Here is a 21509-nt window from a genome sequence, read left to right as displayed (position 1 = left end):
ACAAAAAACTTCAGTTAACCGAAAATTGCGGGGTATCTTATAACATACCTGACTAGTACTTTTCAAAACTGTCAAGGCCAGGGGCACCTTGGGTGGCTCAGTTGGTTGAGTGTCTGACTCTTAGTTTCGGCTCAGGTCATGATCCCACGGTCGTAGGTTTGAGTGTGGAGCCTGCCTAGGTTTCACTCTCTCTTTCCCTCTCCCCCATTCATGTGTGTCTCTCTCTTTCCCTAAAATAAAATTTGAAAAGCTGTCAAGGTCATAAAAAGCATAGGAAAGCCTGAGGAACTGTCACAGACCAGAGAAGACTGAAGAGAAATGACAAACTAAATACAAGGTGGAATTCTGGATTGGATACTGGGATAGAAAAAGAACACTACTGGAAAAATTGGTGAAATCACAATGAGGTTTAGAGTTTAGTTAATAATGTGTTAGTTTTGACAAACGTGCTCTAGTAATATAAGATCTATTAGGGAAACAAACCGTGGAGTGTATAGGTACTCCCTGTAGTATCTTTGCAACTTTTCTGGAAGTATAAAAATATTGCAAAATAAAAAGGATATTTAAAAAAGTTTTTTTAACGTTTATTCATTTTGTGAGAGGGAGAGAGAGCGAGCGAGCGAGCATGAGTGGGGGAGGGGCAGAGAGAGAGGGAGACACAGAATCCGAAGCAGGCTCCAGGCTCTGAGCTGTCAGCACAGAGCCTGACGCAGGGCTCGACCCCACGGACTGTGAGATCATGACCTGAACCGAAGTTGGATGCTTAACTGACTGAGCCACCCAGGTGCCCCAAAAGGATATTTTTTAAAAAGGAAATAAGAGAGTTTTATAAAGAACTCTGTGCCTATAATTTTGATAAATTAGATAATCAAATTCTTTGAATACACAAATTACCAAAAGTTACTCAATAAGAAATAGAAAACAGAAAAAGTAGCACTATTTCTATTAAATAAATTTGAATTTGTAATTAAGACTTTCCCACAGAGAAAATTCCAGTGCCAGATAGTTTGGTTAATTCTATCATGCATTTAAGGAAGAACAAATAGCAACCTTACACTAACCTTTTTGAGAAAATAAAGGGGAAAGGAACAGCTCCCGCCTTATTTTCGGAGGTTAGCATTACTCTGACATGAAAAGCACATGAAGAATCTACAAGAAAAGTGCTGGCCGATATGCCTCATAAATACAGATGTAAAAATCTTTAACAAAATTTTGACGAATTGAATACAATCTATAAAAAGGCTAATACCTCATAGAACCACATATTTTAGGAAAAATTCAACCCCTCTCATGTTAAGAGCTCTTTACAAACGAGGTTTCCTCATTGTGATCAAGAGCATCTTGGAAAAACCTACAGCTACCATCTTACTTGCTGATGAAAGAATGAATGCTTTTTCCTCTCAGAATGACAACCAAAAGAATGTCTGCTCTTCCCATTTCTATTCAGCAATGTACTAGTGGTTCTAACCAGCTTTGCTAAGACAAGGAAGAAAAAAAGGACGAAGTAAAATCGTCTTTTTTTCAGATATGATCATGTGTATGGAAGATCCTAAGGAGTCTTGTAAGTTAATTTAGCAAGCACGTAGGATAAGGTCAGTATACAAGAGCTAAATATATTTCTATATAGTGGTGATAAGCAGTTGAAAAGTGAAAAATTTTAAGTGCCATTTAAAATGGCACACAAAATATTGAGGAATAAATTTAACAAAACATGTGAGATTTGTATACTAAAAGCTACAAAATATTTCTGAGAAAAAAACCTAAAAGACCTAAACAAATGGAGAGATATTCCATATTTTCGATTGGAAGACTCCATATTTTAAAGATGTTAATTTTCCCTGAATTGATCTATAGATTCAATATATTCCCAACCCAAATTCCAGATGGCTTAAAAAAAAAAAAAAAAAACTTGACAAGCTAATTCTAAAATGTATATGAATATGCGAAAGATCTAGAATAGCCAAAACAATGTTGAAAAAGAACAAAGTTGTAGGACTTACATTGCCTCCTTTCGAGACTTACTATAAAATTACAATAAGTGTACATATATAGTTCGATAGAACAGAATAAATATTTCAGAATTAGACCCAACTGATCTCCAACAAATATGCCAAAGTAATTTAATAGAGAGATGATAGGTTTTTCAACAAATGTTACCAGAGCAACTGGATATCCACACAGAAACAAAATGAATCTACTTTTACCTCACGTAAATTCTAGTTCAAAATGGATTCTGGACATAAATATAGAAGCAAAAACTATAAAATGAGCAGAAGAAAATAGAGGAGAAAGTCTTCATGAGCTTGGGGTAGGCAAAGATTTCGTAGACATAGAAGGCACGCATCATAAAAGCAAAAGCAATCAATCAAACCTAATAAAAGTAAAAACTTACCCTCTTCAAAAGACACCATTGAAAAAATGAAGAGGCAAACCATAGCCTGAGAGAAAATATTCTCCCTACCTATATATGAAAATGGGTTTTTATCCAGGTTATATGAAGAAGTCTTAAACCCTGTAATAAGGAGATAGCCCAGTTAAACTTGAAGAGACACTTAACAGTAAAAGATCTTCAAATGGCCAATGAATACGCAAAAACATGCTCCTTGAAGGAGCAGGTTAATATTACAATGAGTGTACCACCATATACCCACTGGTACAACCCAAATAAAATGACTACAGTTCTTATAAATGTGTATGTTAAACATAGGTTTACTATTTGACCAACTATTTCATTCCTAAGTATTCACCCAAGAAAATTAAAACTTATGTGCACACAAATACCTGTATGTGCATGTCTTCAGCGGCTTTGTTCATAATCGCCAAAAACTGAAACAACCCAGCTGTCCGTCACCTGGTGACTGTATAAGCAGTGATATACTTATAAAATGGAATACTACTCAGCAACAAAAAGAAACAACTGATCTGCCCGACAACATAGACGAATCTGAAATACCTAACACTGAGTAAAAGAAGCCAGATGTAAGAGAATATACTATATGATTTTATTTATATAGAATTCTAGAAGAGCAAAAGCTAGTCTTTGGTGGATGAAAGCAGACCAGTGGTTGCCTTGGGCTGGGTTAGAGAAGGCAAGGAGTGACTGACAAGGGCACCAGGGCACATTTTGGGGTGAAGAAAGCATTCTGTGTCTTGATTTTGGTGGTGGTTACACGGGTCCATACATTTGTCACAACTCCTCCAGCTGTACTTTCTATGCATTCTGTCATACATCAGTTATGACTTATGTTCATTTTTAAAAACGAGAGGACTTGGAAATAAATTTAAAAAGGAGGCTCCAATATCGAGTTGCTTTCAGAACATCACTCTTGATTTTCATGTGATCTGTGAACACGGGGAAAGGGGTAACTTGGGAGGTAGGGTGGTTCTGGCTTTCTAGTAGGTACCTAGATAGTTTCGTCTCAACTTCTGTAATCTGACGTCCGTTATCTTTTTCTACCTTAAAAAAAAAAAAAAAAAAAAAAAGGAAGAAAAACAGGTTGACCAGGTTAATGCTATTGTATTTTGCTGGGTTCCATGAGACTTGCAGATTTGCCGTTCTCACTGACAATATTGTATTGTTCCCCAGCTGTGGATTTTAGAGGAGGAATGTTGCAAAGATAGTACGTCTCTTATTGATTTCCACGCCTGTTTATAGACTTCATGTTTATCTCAAGCCCATGTGGATGCTGAGAACAGAAACATAATGTCCCCTCCCTCCACAGCCATTTAACGAAACACTCTTCATCTGTTTCTCTCCTAAATTTTAAATAACATCTCTTGTTCCTTCAAGAGCATTAAGTAAGTATAGGCTGCTTGGCCAGTACATAGTTTGGAGAGCTTTTAAAAAGCTTGATAAAAGGGAACTCAAATTCTTCCAGGCTTCCAGTGATGTGGACGTACCACATTTTATTACTGGGGAACAAGATTTCCCATGGCTCAGTTAGGGCCTTTTTTTTTTTAATATTCTTTGGCCTGAAATTTGTAGGCTTTTGTGTAAGCAAATGTTTGTGGAGGCCTTTACTGTCTGCTTACTCTTTTCCTTTTTTCACTCCATGCTTTTTGTAGCCTGAGTGATGCTCTTTTATAACAGGCTTTGTTATATCATGATATATTTAAATAGGACGTTAAGATGTGTATTCTTTTTTTGACTCAATAATTCGACTTCTAAGATTTTTTTTCTGGTAAATACTTCTAAATGGAGAAAGCCACCTAACCAAATAGCATTGTTGATGTTTTGTTAACCAACGTTGGAAGCAACCTTAATATCCAAAATTAGGAGGAGTAATTAAGGTAATGTATCCATTTGCTATTCAGTGGAGTGCACCCTACAGTCATTAAAAATGATGGTTATGAAGACTGTGGGCAACACAGGGAATGCTAAAGATGCAACTTAGTGGAAAAAAAGCAGAATAAATGACACATCTACTATGAGACAATGAAGAAAAATAGCCATATACACAGAAGTAAAAGATTTTTAAAAGATCTCCCAAATTGCCAGCAGTAGGGTGTTAAGATAGGAAAGCTGTGGGGCACCTGGGTGGCTCAGTCGGTTAAGTGTCCGACTTCGGCTCAGGTCATGATCTCACACTTTGTGAGTTCGAGCCCCGCATTGGGCACTTGCTGACAGCTTAGCGCCTGGAGCCTGCTTCGGATTCCTTGTCTCCCTCGCTCTCTGCTCCTCCCCTGCTCATGCTCTGTCTCTCTCCCCTTCAAAAATAAATAAACATTTAAAAAAAAAAAAAAAAAGGTAGTAAAGCCATGAGTTGACATTTTTCTCTATTTTTCTAAATTTTCTATAATATTATCACCAGGTTTATGATAGAAAAATCATCTTTCTTCCCCTCATCTGAAACACTTGAATGTTTGGGCTTTGGGCTTCCTGGTTGGTATGTCTTCAGGTGTCTACCTATCACCATTCACCCCTCATGCTTTTAAGTCCTTGTCTGTAGGACTCTGTTCTGTGTTGGCCACTCTCCTTGATGGTGTCCACTCCATGACTTGTAAATTTCATACAGCGAGGGCAGGAGCATCCTGACCCAGTGGGCCTTGCCCTGAGTGTGTGCGTACGATTTGTCAACAATCAAGTATTTTATGGGGGTTTATGGGACTTCATTAAAGATGCTGGAGCAGGAGCACTGTGGGACATCAGAAGAGACCTCAGCAATAAACCGCAACTCCAAGCTTTGGAATGCAGTAAATGTTTAAAAGACTTCCTTCCTTTCATTACTGAATTTTACTTTACTTTTATACCAGTAAAGAGTTGTGTTTTATTGGTTGAAATTTCTTGATTCCGTTTCCCCAGGTCTGTTTAAAAGCTACATTTTATCTTTGAGGATGTTTGGCTCGTGGTAGAGGAAGGGCTGCCAGCGGATTCAATTAACTGGCAGAGCTCACAGATATTGTACATGGGTTTCTTTTTTTCTCCTTTTTCACAACTGCTACATAAACACAGCTGGGTTTAATATTTGTCGTAACAAAGATTTAACTTGAATCCTTGTACTCTGGGTAATTAACGCTTGGAATCTCGGCTACTTTTTCGTTCGTCCGTTTGTAATCCTCTGCATTTCTTTACTCTGGCTATCCAGATAATGAAGTGCGCTCCTCTAGGTCTTTGCCCTGCCTTAAAACTGCTTAATATTTGGCCGTTCCCACTAGAGAGCAGATGCTTTTCTTTGCAAGAATTGAATTTCTGTCAGCTCTTTTATGCATCATGTGTTTGGAACTGTAAGTGGATCAAGTTGTTCATCACAGCAGGGACACTGTGAAACACATCTATTATACACACTTCCCACCCCCCCCCCCTTCCTGTTTTTTTTCTCCCCCGAGGAGGTGGAGATGCCCAGATCCCATTGGAAGATATCTCACTCTGTGGGGATGTATCCATGTGATCCACCATGGATCCGGCCTGGCTGCATCCCTGAGCGTGGAAATCTACATCCATCCAGCCCAGGATTGTTGCTGGGACAAATCCCGCTTTTATCTTTGTAAACACCGTGCACTTCATTAACTCCCAAATACACACCGAGTTTGGGTCACTAAATAAACCCACCGGGTTTAGCATAGCATAATGAGTGACATTTCAGTAATTGATGCCCTAGAAAATGTTAATTGTGAGTCCGCTATTTTATTTTTATGCTACAGTAGTGGCTAGGGTTGTTTTGGCTTTGGAGTGGAGTTGTATGGAAAAATAGTCACCATCTATGAGGCTCCTACTCTGTGCCAGGCACTGTGCTAGAGGCTCAGAAAATGTTGACATTTAATCTGGGTAACAGTTCTGAAACAAATGTGGTGGGGGGGGGTACTTTGCCCCTTTTTTATAGATGAAGAGAAGAGGTTAAGTCACCAGCAAATAGCCAGCATCTAAAGCAGAATTTGACCCCAGACTAAATCAGCACACTTTTGGGTATTGTACCTTCATGCTCAGGGTTTGCTAGACATACATTCATTCATTGGTCAGTCAACGCACTGATTCATTACACGTGCATGTTACATGCTGCGGTCCTTCCATTTGAGTTGCCTCATTCTTCTCAAGTCCAAAAGCCAGTTGGCTTTTAGTAACCAAGCACCTTTGTATCCATCCATCTAAATCTGAGCTGCTGGTGGTACTTGGAATTATTTATTTAGTTTTGCTTTTTCCATCAGAGCTCAGTGTGAATATGATCCAACTTCCCCAAGCAATGGTACCGTGTTCTTACAGTTTTCATTTTGAGAATTTCCATCCCTAGATTTAGCTTTGAACTGATGGCTAAAGATTCCCAGTCTGAGTAGTTTCGTTTGTCAACATCGCTTTGAAAGGCAGGAGTCTTGATGATGTTCCTGCTGTGATATACTCATCTTTTAGGTCTCAGATAGTGGTGGTGAGGGCAAAAGTGCCTTTTGGTACATTTTTAATAGATATCATTCAATTTGCAGGAGTCATTCTGAGACGTTCACATGTCTGACTGAAATACCGCTGATCTATAGAATTAATTACAGTTAAATGGATAGATGGCTTTTGCCCATGAAGAACGTCATTAATCTCTTGATCAACATTTTTAGTTATGATTAACTTTAGTCTTCCTGCAAATACTTCAAATTAGAACCAGGCATTAGTGTCCTGGTTCATTAAAAATAGACCAACCCCTTTATTTTTGATTTGCAGTCCATTTTGTTGTTGAAAGATGTTGGCATTTAAAAAAAAATCGGCAGAGAATATGTTGTAAAAAAAAAAAAAAAAACGTATAACTTCCCTTTTGCAAGTGTGTATCTGTTTTTTCAAAGGTAACTTACATTTGTATTTTGTGCCTTGTGTTTGCAAGAGAATGGTTCTTGGTTTATTCATGTTGACAACTGAAAAGCCTTAGACCTAATTAAAAGAATTTCCACGAGCACCTTTACTGAACCATTTCATTACGCGGCACTGCACAGATTGCATTGTGAAACATGGTGATAGTTTAAATCTGACCTTTAAACCTAAACTGCCAGAAGTATGGGGGAGAAAACCCTTCTTTTAAAATACTCCCCGGATGCATGTATATATATAGGCATACTCGCATGCACATATTTGGTTAGAAATAATCCCTTTATTGAATGACCACCTAATAATATAAATACACATTTACTCAGAGCTCAGCTCTTGCTTGTAGCCTCCTTTAGCTTGGGCAGGATTTTCAGCTGCATTAATTGTGTGTGTGTGTGTGTGTGTGTGTGTGTGTGTGTGTGTGTGTGTGTGTGTTAAAGCTAAATTGTTTTATAGGGAAAACAAAGACAATTTCACTTCCTCTGGGCAAAAAAAAATGGGGGGGGGGCTTTTGGAAGAAGAAGAAGATTACAAATAGGTAGAAGAATGCAAAGTTGTTGCTTCTGTGTTTCAGTTTAAAATGCCAGGGTACTTAGATTCAATGCATGAGGTTGGGGGGCTGGAGGGCTCTAGTATGTGGTGCACTATTGTTAGGCAGATAGTGGAAATGGGCCTTTTTGTTTCAAAATTCTACTTTTTTACTCCAAGAGTGGCATTTTAAGGACTTGATAGTTTTTAAGATGCTCAACAAAGCCATTATAGCCTATAGTGAAGTAGCCATTCACATAATGAAAATTGATCCTTTTGTCTAACAAAAACTGCCTAGATAGTAAGGCTTGCCTCTAACTTTCTGACTTAATGCTCAACCAGTGAGATGTCAGGAGAGAGACAGAGGGGAGCAGCAGCCTGGGCCCCGAGGGTCATAGCCAGCTCCTGCTTGGAGCTCCACGTAACTAGCACGGTCTCCACTCCCCCATGGAGAACCAGGATCTTTGAGGGGAAAATGGGATGCAGAAGAAGCAATTAAAGCCAACTGAGGTCAAGGTACAACCATGTTCTCAAGAAAGAAACAGAAAAACAAGGAATGAGAGGAAGCAATAATGGAGATAGATTTAAGTTGGGGAAGAAATAAACCAGTATCAAGGACAAATCTAATTTGCTGGTCTTAAGAAATCCTGGCAGCAGTGAGAATCCATGAAGTTGCACAGACTTGGAGTAAGACAGACCTGGGCTTGACTTTGGTCTGGCCATGTGACATGGTGCTGTGGCTCACTTTCCTTATCTATATAGTGGGGATAACCATGCCTGTCTAGCCCAGTTGTAACTTTTTTTTTTTTTAATTTTTTTTAACGTTTATTTATTTTTGAGACACAGAGAGACAGAGTATGAACAGGGGAGGGGCAGAGAGAGAGGGAGACACAGAATCTGAAACAGGCTCCAGGCTCTGAGCTGTCAGCACAGAGCCCGACGTGGGGCTCGAACTCACGGACTGTGAGATCACGACCTGAGCCGAAGTCGGACGCTTAACTGACCAAGCCACCCAGGCGCCCCCAGTTGTAACGTTTTTAATACAATGCTGGGTATGAAAACACCTGCCATGGTGTTTGGTACCTAGTCAGGGGCTTGATAAATACTAATTCCTCTTCCTTTCTCCTAATGAATTCCTGGTTTCAGACAGTAGGGTGGGATTGCCTTTACACATCAAGACTTTGTGCTTCAAATTTGAGGCAAGAACAAAGGCATTGGTAGATACACTGCCATTTTTCATTGCCCATGTGAAGGTAGTAGAGGGAGCCAATGTATCTGTGTCCCTGAAAATAGGAAAACAAGGCAATAGTTCCTTCTCTCCTCTCCAGACCCAGACATTGCCCCGGGGATCTTATAGCAGCCTTGATATCTAGTCTGTTCAGGAAAGGAAAAATCAATGTGGCTTGGTCCTTACAGGCCATTTAAAAAAAAAAAATTGTTTTTTAATGTTTATTTGTTTTTGAGAGAGAGAAACAGAGTGTGAGCAAGGGAAGAGCGGAGAGAGAGGGAGACACAGAATCGGAAGCAGGCTCCAGGCTCTGAGCTGTCAGCGCAGAGCCCGATATGGGGCTCAAACTCCTGAACCAGGAGATCATGACCTGAGCTGAAGTCAGACGCTTAACCAACTGAGCCACCCAGGAGCCCCCTTACAGGCCATTTTTAAAGGGAGAAAGAAAGTGTGATTCTAGTGCCTCTTTCCAGGTGCTGCTGGATGTCTGGGCAAAACAAAAAAATCTTTTAACTTCATTTCTTTTATTTATCTATCTATCTATCTATCTATCTATCTATCTATTTATTTATTTATTTATTTTTGAGACAGAGAGAGACAGAGCACGAACGGGGGAGGGTCAGAGAGAGAGGGAGACACAGAATCCGAAACAGGCTCCAGGCTCTGAGCTGTCAGCACAGAGCCCAACGTGGGGCTTGAACTCACAAGACCACAAGATCATGACCTGAGTCGAAGTCGGACGCCTAACCAACTGAGCCACCCAGGCTCCCCCTTTTGACTTCATTTCTAACACTGGGCAGTTAAGGCGAGAAGTGGGGCCCCTTGCACAGGCTACCTGAGTCAGACTTTTTAAAACTCTCTGCTTGAAGTGTTGTGCCAGCCCTGAGGATGGTCATGGTTCCTGCCTTCCTAGAATGTCCAGCCTAATAGAAAAGAGACATTTATGGGATTGTTGCAACATGCACCATTTCACATTGAAGGAACGGTGCAAGGAGAGTATGTGACAGGGAACCTTGGTCTACTCTGAGGGGTCAGACCCAGGAAGTGATTATATTTGAGCTGAGACCTGGAGGATGATGGGTCGTTGTTCAGTACGGTAGCCACTATTCGCCTGTGGCTATTTAAATTTTGATTGATTACAATGGAATAAGATAAAAACTTCAGTTCCTCAATCACACCAGGAGCATTTCGAGCACTCAGTTGCAGCTACCACAGCAGACGACACAGGCAATAAATTATTGGCAGACGGGCCTATTGGACAGCGCTGGGTTGTGGGCAAGGGGGTCATGGTGTTGGGAGCACTCCGGAGGACCAGGCCCACCAGAGGTCTTGGGGTGCACGAGAGGCCAGTGTGACCGGAGTCCAGAGGGTGGACGCCATGGAGGGGATACAGAGCCTCGAATCTGAGAGAGGCTGAGGCCAATCACCCCGGGCCTTGCAGGCCAGGCTAGGACTTTAGTCTTTATCCTCCAAGCAGTGGGGATGCTACTGAAAGATCCTAACAATCAGAAGTGCATAAAATAGAAAGTGAAAGCATCCCTGCATAGTTCATGCTTGATACGTGGCGCTTTCGATTTTTGCCATATATACTGCTCAGCAACTTGCGTTTTTCCCCGTCTGGCAGTATTTTGTAGATCCCTTTTCCTGTCAGAAGTGGATAGGAGCGTCTTAGAGGGGGGTAGGTGAATCGTGGGCCGTCTTTATCTCCACCTTCCTGCCTCCCCGCCCACAAGTTGCAACCGAGTAATAACAAAATAAATCCGGGGCGCCTGGGTGGGTCCGTTGATTAAGCGTCCGAGTTCGGCTCAGGTCATGATCTCACAGTTCGTGAGTTCGAGCCCTGCGTTGGGTTCTGTGCTGACAGCGCGGAGCCTGGAGCCCACTTCGAGTTCTGTGTCTCCTCCTTTCTCTGCCCTTCCCCCGCTCACACACTGTCTGTCTGTCTGTCTCTCTCTCTCTCTCTCAAAAATAAGTAAACATTAAAAAAAGTAAACTAAAATAAAAAGAAACCTGTATCTGTTGAGCGCTGATAAGTTATCTTCATTCTGGTGGGGAAGAAGCTATGTAAAAATACTGGTTATTCAGAAAGCTGAATATGAGGATGATGATATATACCACCCGAGAGCCCCTTTTGGAGTAGCAGCAAGCTGCCTGTGGCTCTCCTGGGGGAGCCTGACTACAGACAGCTCTCCTGCACTGGGTCCTGGCCATCCGCACCTGTTCCCAGCACATCTCCAGCATGGGGCCTGCGAAGATTAGGATCAATGGAAGGAGTAAGCTACTGTGCCCTAAGAAAGAGGTATTTGTTCTGACAGAGGGTGTCACAGAAAGGGGCTTTTTTTTTTTTTTTAATGAAAGGATTTTGTTCAAGAATAGGATAAAGAATATCCCAGGCTTAGGGGTGGTTTGGAAACCTCTGAAATTCAGTAGAAGGCAGCGTTGGAAATGGAGCTTGAGCCGAGCCCATAGAGGGCCTTGAATATTGTGCTAAGAAATTTGGACTTTGATTATGTGAGCACTATAGAGCCACCAAAAATTAAAAAATTGTTTTCAACGTTTATTTATTTTTGAGAGAGAGAGAGAGAGAGTGAGACAGAGCGCAAACACAGGAGAGTCAGAGAGAGAGGGAGACACAGAATCTGAAGCAGGCTCCGGGCTCTGAGCTGTCAGCACAGAACCCAACATGGGGCTCGAACCCAAGAACCACAAGATCATGACCTGAGCCAAAGTCAGAGGCTTAACCGACTGAGCCACCCAGCACCACTGGAGCCATCAAAAATTTTAGAGGAAGGGAGTGATATGATGTAGCCTCTTGTTTTAGAAAGGCAAGTTCACGCAAAGGTTGTCTTAGACCAGGGTGAAAATAGAAGGGCCACCACTTGAAAGATGGTCGCAATAGTCCAGGTAAAAGAGGAAGCATGAATACCAAAGCAAATTAGGCTATCCGCTATATCCACTATCCATTTTACGCCCCTTATATTGTAATCTTCACAACGTAAGTAGGTTGCAGATACGTCATTTTACAGCAAAGGAAATGGAAGCTCAGAAAGGCTAAGAAAGTAGGAAAGCCAGGTTTCTGATCTTAAAATTAGGTGAGTCAGGCTGCCCTGCCACCTGAGGAGTGCATGGGGACAGAGAAGCAGGTGAAATCAAGATCTGTGAGGTAGAGCCTTCAGTGACCAGGTGAAGCAAGAACACGGTGTGGGGGCTGGGGGTGGGGGTGGGGTGGGAAATACTGCTTTTGTCGTTGCACATGTTGCATTTACAGTGTTAAGGCTGGGCTGGCTGTCCGCCTCGACTGCTTCAGCATCCGGAGGTTCGTTTTCCCTGCAGTTCCGGCTTCATCCAAGCGGTGGCTTTCTGCAGAAGGGGAATGGATGGGTAGCTGTTTCTCCCCCAGTCCTTCCCGACTGAGACCAGGTTCTTGTAGTGATCAGTCTGCTTGAAGAATGTGATCCTAGACTTTCCTCCAAGCAGAATGGCTCAGCCCCTGGAAATGCCACTTAGGATATCAAAACATTCTTTCGCCTGTTCCTTCATGTAGCAGCAAGGGCTGAATGGTTACACCAGCCAAGCACTGCTGGCCCTTCTGGGAACTCAGTCGAGCAGGAGATGTGGTAGCCGCAGTTCACCTCTGCGGTCCAAGCGGCCTCAGCAGGGTGTCATTAACCCTGTTTTAGGGGTCAGGGAAGGCTTTGCAGATGAGGGGACATCTGGATTCCCTCTTTTCCCTTAACCCAGGGCAATCTTTCATTTGACCATTAAGGAAAAATACCTCATTTAAATTCTTTATTATAAAAGGAACATATGCTTTTTAATAAAGGATAATCAAAACAATCAAAAGTGCATAAAACGGAAAACAAAAGCATCCCTGCATACTTAAAGTTTGATACATGGCATTTTAGATTTTTACTACATATATAAGCATATATATATGTATATGCATATATAAATTTTTAAATGATTCATGCTGTATATATTGCTCTGCAACTTTCATTTTTCCTCCCACTTGGCAGTATTTGGTGGACATCTTTTCACATCAGCTCAACTGCTATCACATACTTCTTAGCAGTTATGCAATATTTCGTTGTGAGGATGTGGTATAATTTACTTCCTTGGCCCCCGTTTATGGGCATCTGGATGCTCTCTCAGAGGGGTGAATAGATGTTCACAAAAAGGACAGGAAGGGACAAGAGACCACGCGGTCTGAGTAGTCACCGTGTGTATGGGCTGGAGAGTGGTGTAGGCTTCTGGATAGTAATTCACTACCCGTCCAATATACGTTAAGTGGGGCTGAGGGAAGTGAGGCCAGTTGAGCAGAGCGTCAACAACGACTCTTGAGACATTGCGATGTTTTTCTGCAGGCGGTGATGGCCAAGGGCGGGGGCGTTGAAGGATTTTGACGGAGGGATTGAAGTGACTGGATTCGTATGTTTCTGACGTTACTGGGACAGCTGTGGGTGGGTGGCACTGAGGGGACACTGGAGACCGAGAGCTCGTCTAGGAAGCTACTCCACCAGTCTGGGCCAGAGAGGGTGGGTGGAGCTGGACGGCACAGTGCCCTGGTCATGGGCACGGAGAGGAGAGGGCGGATTTGGGACCTGTTTGGGGTGGTGCTGGTAAGATATGGAGGGTGGTAGTGGGTGAGGAAGGAGAAGTGTGGAATCTAACATCTGCCTCTGGCCCTGGAAAAGAGGAGCTGGGTGACACTGCAGTGACCAAGATGGGATGCGGGGCGGGGTGGGGGGAGAAGCTGATGCATTCGATTCAGTATCCTCTTCTGTTTGTTTGTCTTCCTCCCGATACCTCATTAAAGGAGGAAGCCATCCTCATCAGCATTTCCATCGCCCCCAGATTATGCCCAGCGAACCCCGATGTTAATGATTTGACCAGAACCCCTGCGAGTACTCCCGGCAAGTTCAGTTTTAGATGTATGACTGTGGGTTATGTTAAGCCTTCGTCGGCCCTCGCTTTTATTTAAAGGACAAAATGCTATCACCGGTTATCAGATGCACATATGCTTGAAGTTTCCAAGTTGGAAGTGCTGACAGCAGCTTCTCCATGTTGCCGGGTGAGGAGAGGTCTTCCGAAGTCTTGGCCTAAGTGGTCACGGGGGCAGCGAGAGCCCAGGACCACTTGGCTGGTTTCAGACCAGCTGGGGCAGGCGGGAAGGCACACACTCGTATTTGCTCAGTTACAATCAGCAACGACTTCTTTGTGTAAAATGATAATGAGGCCATTAGGAGAGGCTCACCTGAAGTGCAGCGTTGTGAATCCAAGGTAATTAAACACCTCCCGAATGAAAGGGAAAGGCCGGGGAAGGTTAAGTGAGGAATAATCTGCAGCACAGGTGGCCCAAGGCCTTTGAGGAGCTAGGAGAGTGACAGTGGCGTGCACCATTTCAAAGGATGGAAATGTCACCCTAGTCCCTGGGAGAGGCAGCATTTCTGTTACTGGGAGGGTGGGAAGTGGGCCATATATATATATATATATATATATATATATTTTTTTTTTTTTAACATTTTAATAAAGCATGTTTCTTTTTCACATTGCTGTTTCAAGTTGAAAGTCCGTGACAGAGTCTGCCTGGGTGCCAAGTGGCCTGCCTTGCTCTTCATGGGCTCTCACGACTGGCGCGGGGCTTATGTGCCCCAGAACAGGAGAGGTCACCATCAATGGGATATTTACTCCCAGGTGTTGAGACATACTCAGAACTCCTTCTAGAGGAAAACTGTTTTCCTTGGCCTACTTCCAAGCAGAGAGAGGGTAACCAACCCCCTCTGTGAATATTCCCATCGCTTCTGACTTCCCAGAGAAGGACATCAGCCGTAGCCCGACCTCAGTTTACTGCTCAAACACATAGCACGCCCCATTAGCAACAGCACGGGATTTTTTTTCCCTCGGCTCGGCAAGCCCTCCATGGTGACTTACTGTGTGCCAAGCACAGCGCTCCATGACTTCGTGTGCCCTTCCAGCTCATCTTCACAGGCTCTGGCAACAGAGGATTTTTTATCCCTTCAGTTTCTTCAAAATCTCTGCTGTCTCCATAGCGTTATTCGTAATGGCCAAAATGCGGAGACAACCCAGGTCCCCATTCCTTAGATAAATACATAGGATAGATAAGATGTGGTATGTCCGTTTGGTGGAATATTATTCACCTGTGAAAGAGAATGAAGTATTGATAAGTGCTACAACGTGGAGTAACCTTGTTTATAATGAGCATGATGTGAAGTGAAGGGAGCCAGTCACAAAAGACCGCATATTGTGTGACTCCATTGATGTGAAATGTCCAGAATCGGCAAATCCATAGAGAAAGAAGGGGGATTCCTGGGTACGTAGGACAGGGTGAAGGAGGGAGGTGGGGGGAGACTGGTCGGGAATGAGAAGTAACTGACGGTAAGATGAGTTTCTTTTGAGGGTGATAAAAATATTTGGGGATTAGGTAATAGTCATAGTTCTACAACCTTGTCATTATACTAAATAAAAACGGCTGAACTATATACTTCAAATGAGTGCATTTTATGGTATGTAAAATATATCTTCGTAAACCACTAAAAAATCCCTTATCAGAAGCTTGTTAGTAAGAAATAATGTCCTAGGAGCATTTCTAAAGTCTATGTAATCTATCCCAGATCTGGGATCCTTAATATTTTTAGGTTCACAGGCACCTTTAGGGATCTGAGGAAAAGTGTGGAGCCTATGCCCAGAAAAATGAGCATCACTCATTCATATTAAAATTTGTAGATGATTCATGGGCCGCCTGCATCTAATTTTTCTATTTTATTCTTGAATAATGTCAGGCCGTTACGTAGTCCTACATCTAAGCCCATACACCTTCCTGAACTGTCACCTGTGTGCTTAAAAACCGTCATTAGGTTTACATTTCCCTCAAGAAGAAGGAAAAAACTCCTTAATGTACTCACAGCACCTCTGACCTCTGCCTCCCTCCCGCCCCCCGCCTCGTTTTATAAAAGCCATATTCTCCACCATTCTGTCCACGGAACCTACAGTCCTTTCTATTCGCTGAACTCCTTCTCACCATCGGGTTTTTTTCCCCTGTGTTTGGTACTGTTCCTTCCCCTCTTTGCCAAGTTATACTTCCCCCTCCAGATTTCTTTTTTTCTTTTTTTTTTTTAGAATTTTTAAAAAATGCTTATTTATTTTTGAGAGAGAGGGAGACCCAGAATCCGAAGCAGTCTCCAGCCTCTGAGCTGTCAGCACAGAGCCTGATGCGGGGCTGGAACCCATGAACTGTGAGATCATAACCTGAACCAAAGTCGGATGCTCAACCGACTGAGCCACCCAGGCGCCCCCACCCTCTAGATTTCTGTTCAAGCCTGATTCCCTCTAGGAAGCCTTCTTTGACCTCCTTAGTGAGCTCTGTCATACACACACCACAGTAGCAAGGTCACACGGATTGGTATTTTCCTTACTGGAATGTCAGCTTCATGAGGGCAGGGCCCATGTCTGGTGCTGCTCACCATTGACTCAAGGCTACCACGTTGCCATGCTCCCGGGGTACTTTTCATATGGAACACAGTGTGAATGGTGTGCCCGGAAGTTGTGCAGTGTGGCATCCCGAGGGGGACGGAAAGCATGTTCAAAACAGACCAGGAAGCTTGATGTTGTCTCTGTTACTGGGGGCAACAGCCACCATGTTACACAGTCTTTCCTGCATTGAGGATTCACAGGGAAAAATCTCTTTTAGTTCCCACTTCCAGGAAAACGTGTTTTCATTTGTTCGGCTGGTTTGTTTGTAATACGTGGATACAAAGAATCTCACAACTCGTGTTTCTCTTTTTGCTTTGACCACGAGGAGGCCCTTAAGTCAAATTTGCAATGTAGTTCTAGCCACCATGTAAGACCTTATAGCTTACATTTATATACTAAGTATTTCTGGTGGCTTTTCCCAGTTCCACGGCTTTCTTGTCTATTTTTTAAAATCTCTTGAGGAAATATCTACAAGCTGCTACTGTTTCTTCAGAGCATGAAGTATAGAATAATTTATATTATACATATATTTATATACATTTGATAAACAATTTTTAATATACTTATTTAATGTATAGAGTATGAGGTGTGAGATATATATTGTATGTTCTAAGTAAGCCATTTATTTCTAATATATAAGTAAGTAATAATATGTAAGTAATTTGAAGAGGAAGAGTAATTTGGCACCAAGATAATGTGTGTGGTTTGGGCTCAGATTATAAGACTTTCAATTCATATTCCAATTAACCACTTCTTGGGTTTGTTCCTAGACCTGTATTCTAACCTCTCTGAGACTCTTTCCCCCTTGTGAGACAGGAACACTAATCCCTTCCTTGCAAGATTGTTGACAGAATTAAATTAGAAAATTGATGTGAAAGCACTTACCTGGTACATTGAAACTACTTAGAAAGTGGTTTTGTTTTTGTTCTTATCTGATACCCTCTAATAGGAACGACCTTCTATTCCAGTTGGAAAACCTACCCTAATACTGAATGCAATTTTGTCCTCCCAGCAGCGGCGATATTAAAGCCATCCCCCGCCCGGGGAATTGCTGGAGCTCCGTGCGTGTTGGGCTTAGCTGGCCATGCTCCCACCCTGCCCTCAACCTGTGTCTCCTCTCTCTCTCTCACCAGATCTCTTCACTGAAGAACCGGCTGAAGAAGGTCTCCACAACTACGGGGGATGGTGTGGCCAGGGCCTTCCTCAAAGCCCAGGCCGCTTTCTTTGGCAGCTACCGAAATGCTCTGAAAATTGAGCCGGTGAGTAGCTTCTTGGCATTTACAAATCCATGTTTGGTCAGGGCTGAGAAATGTACCGCAGGGGTCACAAGAAGCCAGCTCTTCATCTGGTTGTTGAATTCACCTAGAAGAGTGTGTGTGTGTGTGTGTGTGTGTGTGTGTGTGTGTGTGTGTGTGTGAGTGGTGAGGCCAGGAGGGTGCCCTCTCCTCGCCCTACCTCTTGGCATAAAGAGGTCGTACTGCCCCTGTGACTGTTAAGATCCCTCCCCTCCCGGGTAGCCCCAGCTGCATGTAAATACGGTGCCCAGACCTCACACTCACCTGCTCTCACTGCGGATCCTCTCCACTTAACCAATGGGGAAACTGAGGCTCAGAGAAGCAACACGACTTGCTAACCAGTGGAGGAGCCGGATAGTCCCAAAGCCTGTGCTTTCCCTCTCTGTCCCAGTGCCTTTTGCCTTTTGCCTTTTGCCTTTAAAGGGGCCTCTACTCCACCCTTGAGAAAGCAAGGTGTCCTGGGGATTCACTTCTTAGGTGCGGCCAAGGTGGAGTGTGCAGAGGACTGGGAAACAGTGTTACCCGCCTCCATGGCCCTTCAGCCTTCCTGAGCCTCAGTTGCCTCATCCATGTCCCCCGCCTGCCCTGTGAGGTGAGAAGTTATTGTGGAGATCTCAAGGCCTCGGGTCAAACCAAAGAAAGTACCGACTGTCCCAGCTTCAGTGGGAAGCTTTCATCTAATACCCTCTACCCGGCCCACTCCTGGCCAAGGAGAACGGAGAAGTTGGCTTGGGGACCTGGGTCACTCTGTATAGGAGAGAACGTGGAGGGCAACCTTGCCGACAGCCCTTTTCTGTCAGGAGCACAGAGTTCCCTTCATCCTGAGCCGGCGGGTGATGGCAGCCGACCCCCGGTCGGAGTGGGGATGAGGGACCAGCTTAGGCTGCGCTGTCGGCCAGGCCTGTTTGTTTCTGTCTTTTGTTTTAACTTGTAGCATTTTATTGTCTTAAGTGACAGCAGGTGAGTATATGTCGGACGGTACATTTCGTGTGCAAACTCTGACAGTGACTCTCGGTTATGCTTCCCCATGAGCCACAGTTATATGTTAAGATTTTTTTTTTTTTACCACTTTGATTCGGTCATGTGTCTCAGCGAGACCCAGAATAGGAGCAAACACCTGCTTTCCCTTCACCCAGGACATGCTGTCCGCAAAGTGAGGGTCAGGGAGCGGCAGCCTCGTGCCACCAGCCTCCTGTTCCTTGTCTCCCGTCTCGCACTGAGGCCTCACTTGCTGAGCTGCCTCAGCCTCAGGCAGTGTCATGGTCACGTAACATAAGGGATGCACTCTCTTCGAGCTTCCTGTGAGCGACTTCCCTGAGGTCCTCTAAAGCCCTTAGTTAAAGCACATTCTCTAGGTCTGCCTCCTGGTCTCCAAGCGAGGCAGCTCTCGTTCTGTGTCCTGACCTCGGGCCCAGCCAAACCAGTCAGGTTTAGGGCTGATTTGAGCACCCGTATAATTCAAGAAAAATTTGGCTGTCTTCCCATCCCTAGAAGGAGAATGGGATAACTGGCCCGGTCCTTCCCCTGTGTTGCTGGGAACTGACAGACGTGCGGTGTCTCCACTTTTAAAACGATCTCGTTATCGTCGTGTATGTGTCGAGAATCCGAAGGCTGTTGAATCTTGGTAGGCATTGCTGGATATATGATCTGGGCACAAGTTGCTCCTCAGAAGAAGTTTATGGTTGTACTTTGCACTTGGCTCTAAAAGGCATTGGGTTTAAGGACGGAAGCCCTGGAGTTCAAAGCCTGGCTGTGTACTTCCAAGCGGTACGACCTTGAACAAGCCACTTAATCTCTTTAAACTTCAGTGTCTTCACCTGTGAAATGAGGATTAGAATACCTATCATTCTGCATCCCCAGATGGTTATAAGGATCAAATAAGCCATAAAACGTTTCATAGGGAAGGTGAAACTTGACCTGGGTCTGATGGTTTAGGTTTGGAAAAAGAAAGAGCCTCCGTTGGTGTGGTGGCTGTGGAGTTAACTGAGCGAGCAAAGGCTTGGAGGCAGTACCCCTCATGGCCACTTTGTCTGGGGCCGTGAGTTTGGGTAAGGAGAGGGGGCTGCAGGAGAGAGGTTGGAGCCAAATTTGACAGAGCCTGGGATGCTAGACTAGAAGTGTAAACTTCACCCCCTAGGGAATGTTAGTTTTTCAGCAGAGATATGTTTGAACAGTAAATACAGGAAGCAGGACCAGGAGACCGTCAGGGGGACTCAGAAGAGAGCCCTCTGGTGGTGACACCGGGAAGAGGTACCATGAAGAAGAAATGTCTAGATGGGTCTACAAAGGTAAAAAATAAAGGGCAAAGATAAAAAATTATGGGGCAAGAAATGTCAAAATGCTTCCCAAGACTTCTGGGAGAAGATGATGATGCCCATAAGTAGAAAAAGAAAAAACTTAATGCAAAGGTGTTCCCAGTAGCTGTATTCATCATGGTAAAATCATAAACAGACTAAGTGTTCCGAATAGGCAACTGGTTAAATAAATTAAAAAATATCCATCTGCTAGAATATTACATAGTCGTTAAAAGTAGCATTTTGAGGATAGGATAATGAGTTTGGTTGTAAACATGGTACCTTTCGTGGAGTCTCAGCTGCCATTCGATCGTAAAATGCACCCTTACTTTAGGTACCATTACGAAACAGGAAAGGGTGCTGCCGATGACAGTTGGATGCCATCATTTGTAAGACACATCCAGATTCCAGAGATGGGTGTGTCTGTGTGAAGAAATCTGCGTCCTAGAATCAGTGAGATATGGCAGATTTGTCGTGCTTTCTGTCCCATTCATCTGCTCCCAAAGACGTTTTTTTCTGGAAGGCCGGGAGGGAAGCCAGAGGGCCTAAAATTTTCTGGCCAAGAATCATCACCATGTTACCTGGATGGTTTTTGAACCATAGTTTTAATTCTAGGCAGTTCTTCTCATCCGAAAGATGGGATAACAACACTTTCCATGCAAGATTGTTTGGGGGATTAATTAAAATATTGACTGCAAGGCACATGTGAGCCCAAGAAGGGATGACGGACAGGGAGCACCGGCCACATGGGGGTGGCGTGGGGAATGGTGCCTTGGGTGGCAGTCAGCACAGTGCTGAGAGGGAGGTTAGGATGACCTCCCCGGGGCCACTTGTCTTTTAGTTGTTTCTCTCGTTATAAAAATAGCACCTGTTCTTGGTTTAAAAAAAAAAAAAAAGTTTAAAGTAACAGAGAACTAGAAATGAGAAAACACCCGTGATCCCATCATCTGGAATTAAGACATGTTAGCATGTTTCTACCTAGGCCTTAGGGTTTGGGGGTCCTTTTTGTTTCATTCTGATTGTTTTTTTGGTTTTTCACTTTCAGACAGTTGAGATATTCCTGGCAAAGCTGTCCAGTTCCCAGTTAATTTGGTTATGCCTTTAGTATATTGCAAGCATTTTTTCACATTATATAAAAACTCTTCTTAAACATCATTTGTAATGGTGGCACATATCTCATCAGATGACCCCAGTGGTTCTCAACCCTGGTGTGGATCAGAATCACCTGTGGGGCTCTTTAAAAAGACAAGGGTCTGAGGTTTGTGTCAAGTTCCCACAGGCTGCCATCCGTTCTGAGGCCCACTACCTTATCCTAACGCTGGTTCTTTTGATCGTCGGTAACCTTTCACCATTTTAAATCACACTGTGATGAACATCTTTATATAAATCTTCGT

The 21509-nt window shown here is 43.5% G+C and overlaps 1 protein-coding gene across 5 annotated transcripts in view; it reads left to right on the top strand.

Moving 5' to 3' along the window:
* Positions 1-21509, top strand: part of DENND1A (DENN domain containing 1A) — a 509265-nt gene that overhangs the window by 337204 nt on the left and 150552 nt on the right. For all 5 annotated transcript variants that reach the window (XM_042963736.1, XM_042963734.1, XM_042963735.1 and 2 more), the window contains one exon: positions 17660-17785. In XM_042963736.1, the coding sequence (XP_042819670.1) occupies positions 17660-17785 (126 nt within the window). The remainder of the gene's footprint in view (positions 1-17659; positions 17786-21509) is intronic.

Source organism: Panthera tigris, chromosome D4 (assembly GCF_018350195.1).
Source record: "Panthera tigris isolate Pti1 chromosome D4, P.tigris_Pti1_mat1.1, whole genome shotgun sequence".
NCBI classification, from domain to species: domain Eukaryota; kingdom Metazoa; phylum Chordata; class Mammalia; order Carnivora; family Felidae; genus Panthera; species Panthera tigris.
Note: the sequence above shows the minus strand (reverse complement) of the source record. Positions and strands in the feature narration are given on the sequence as shown.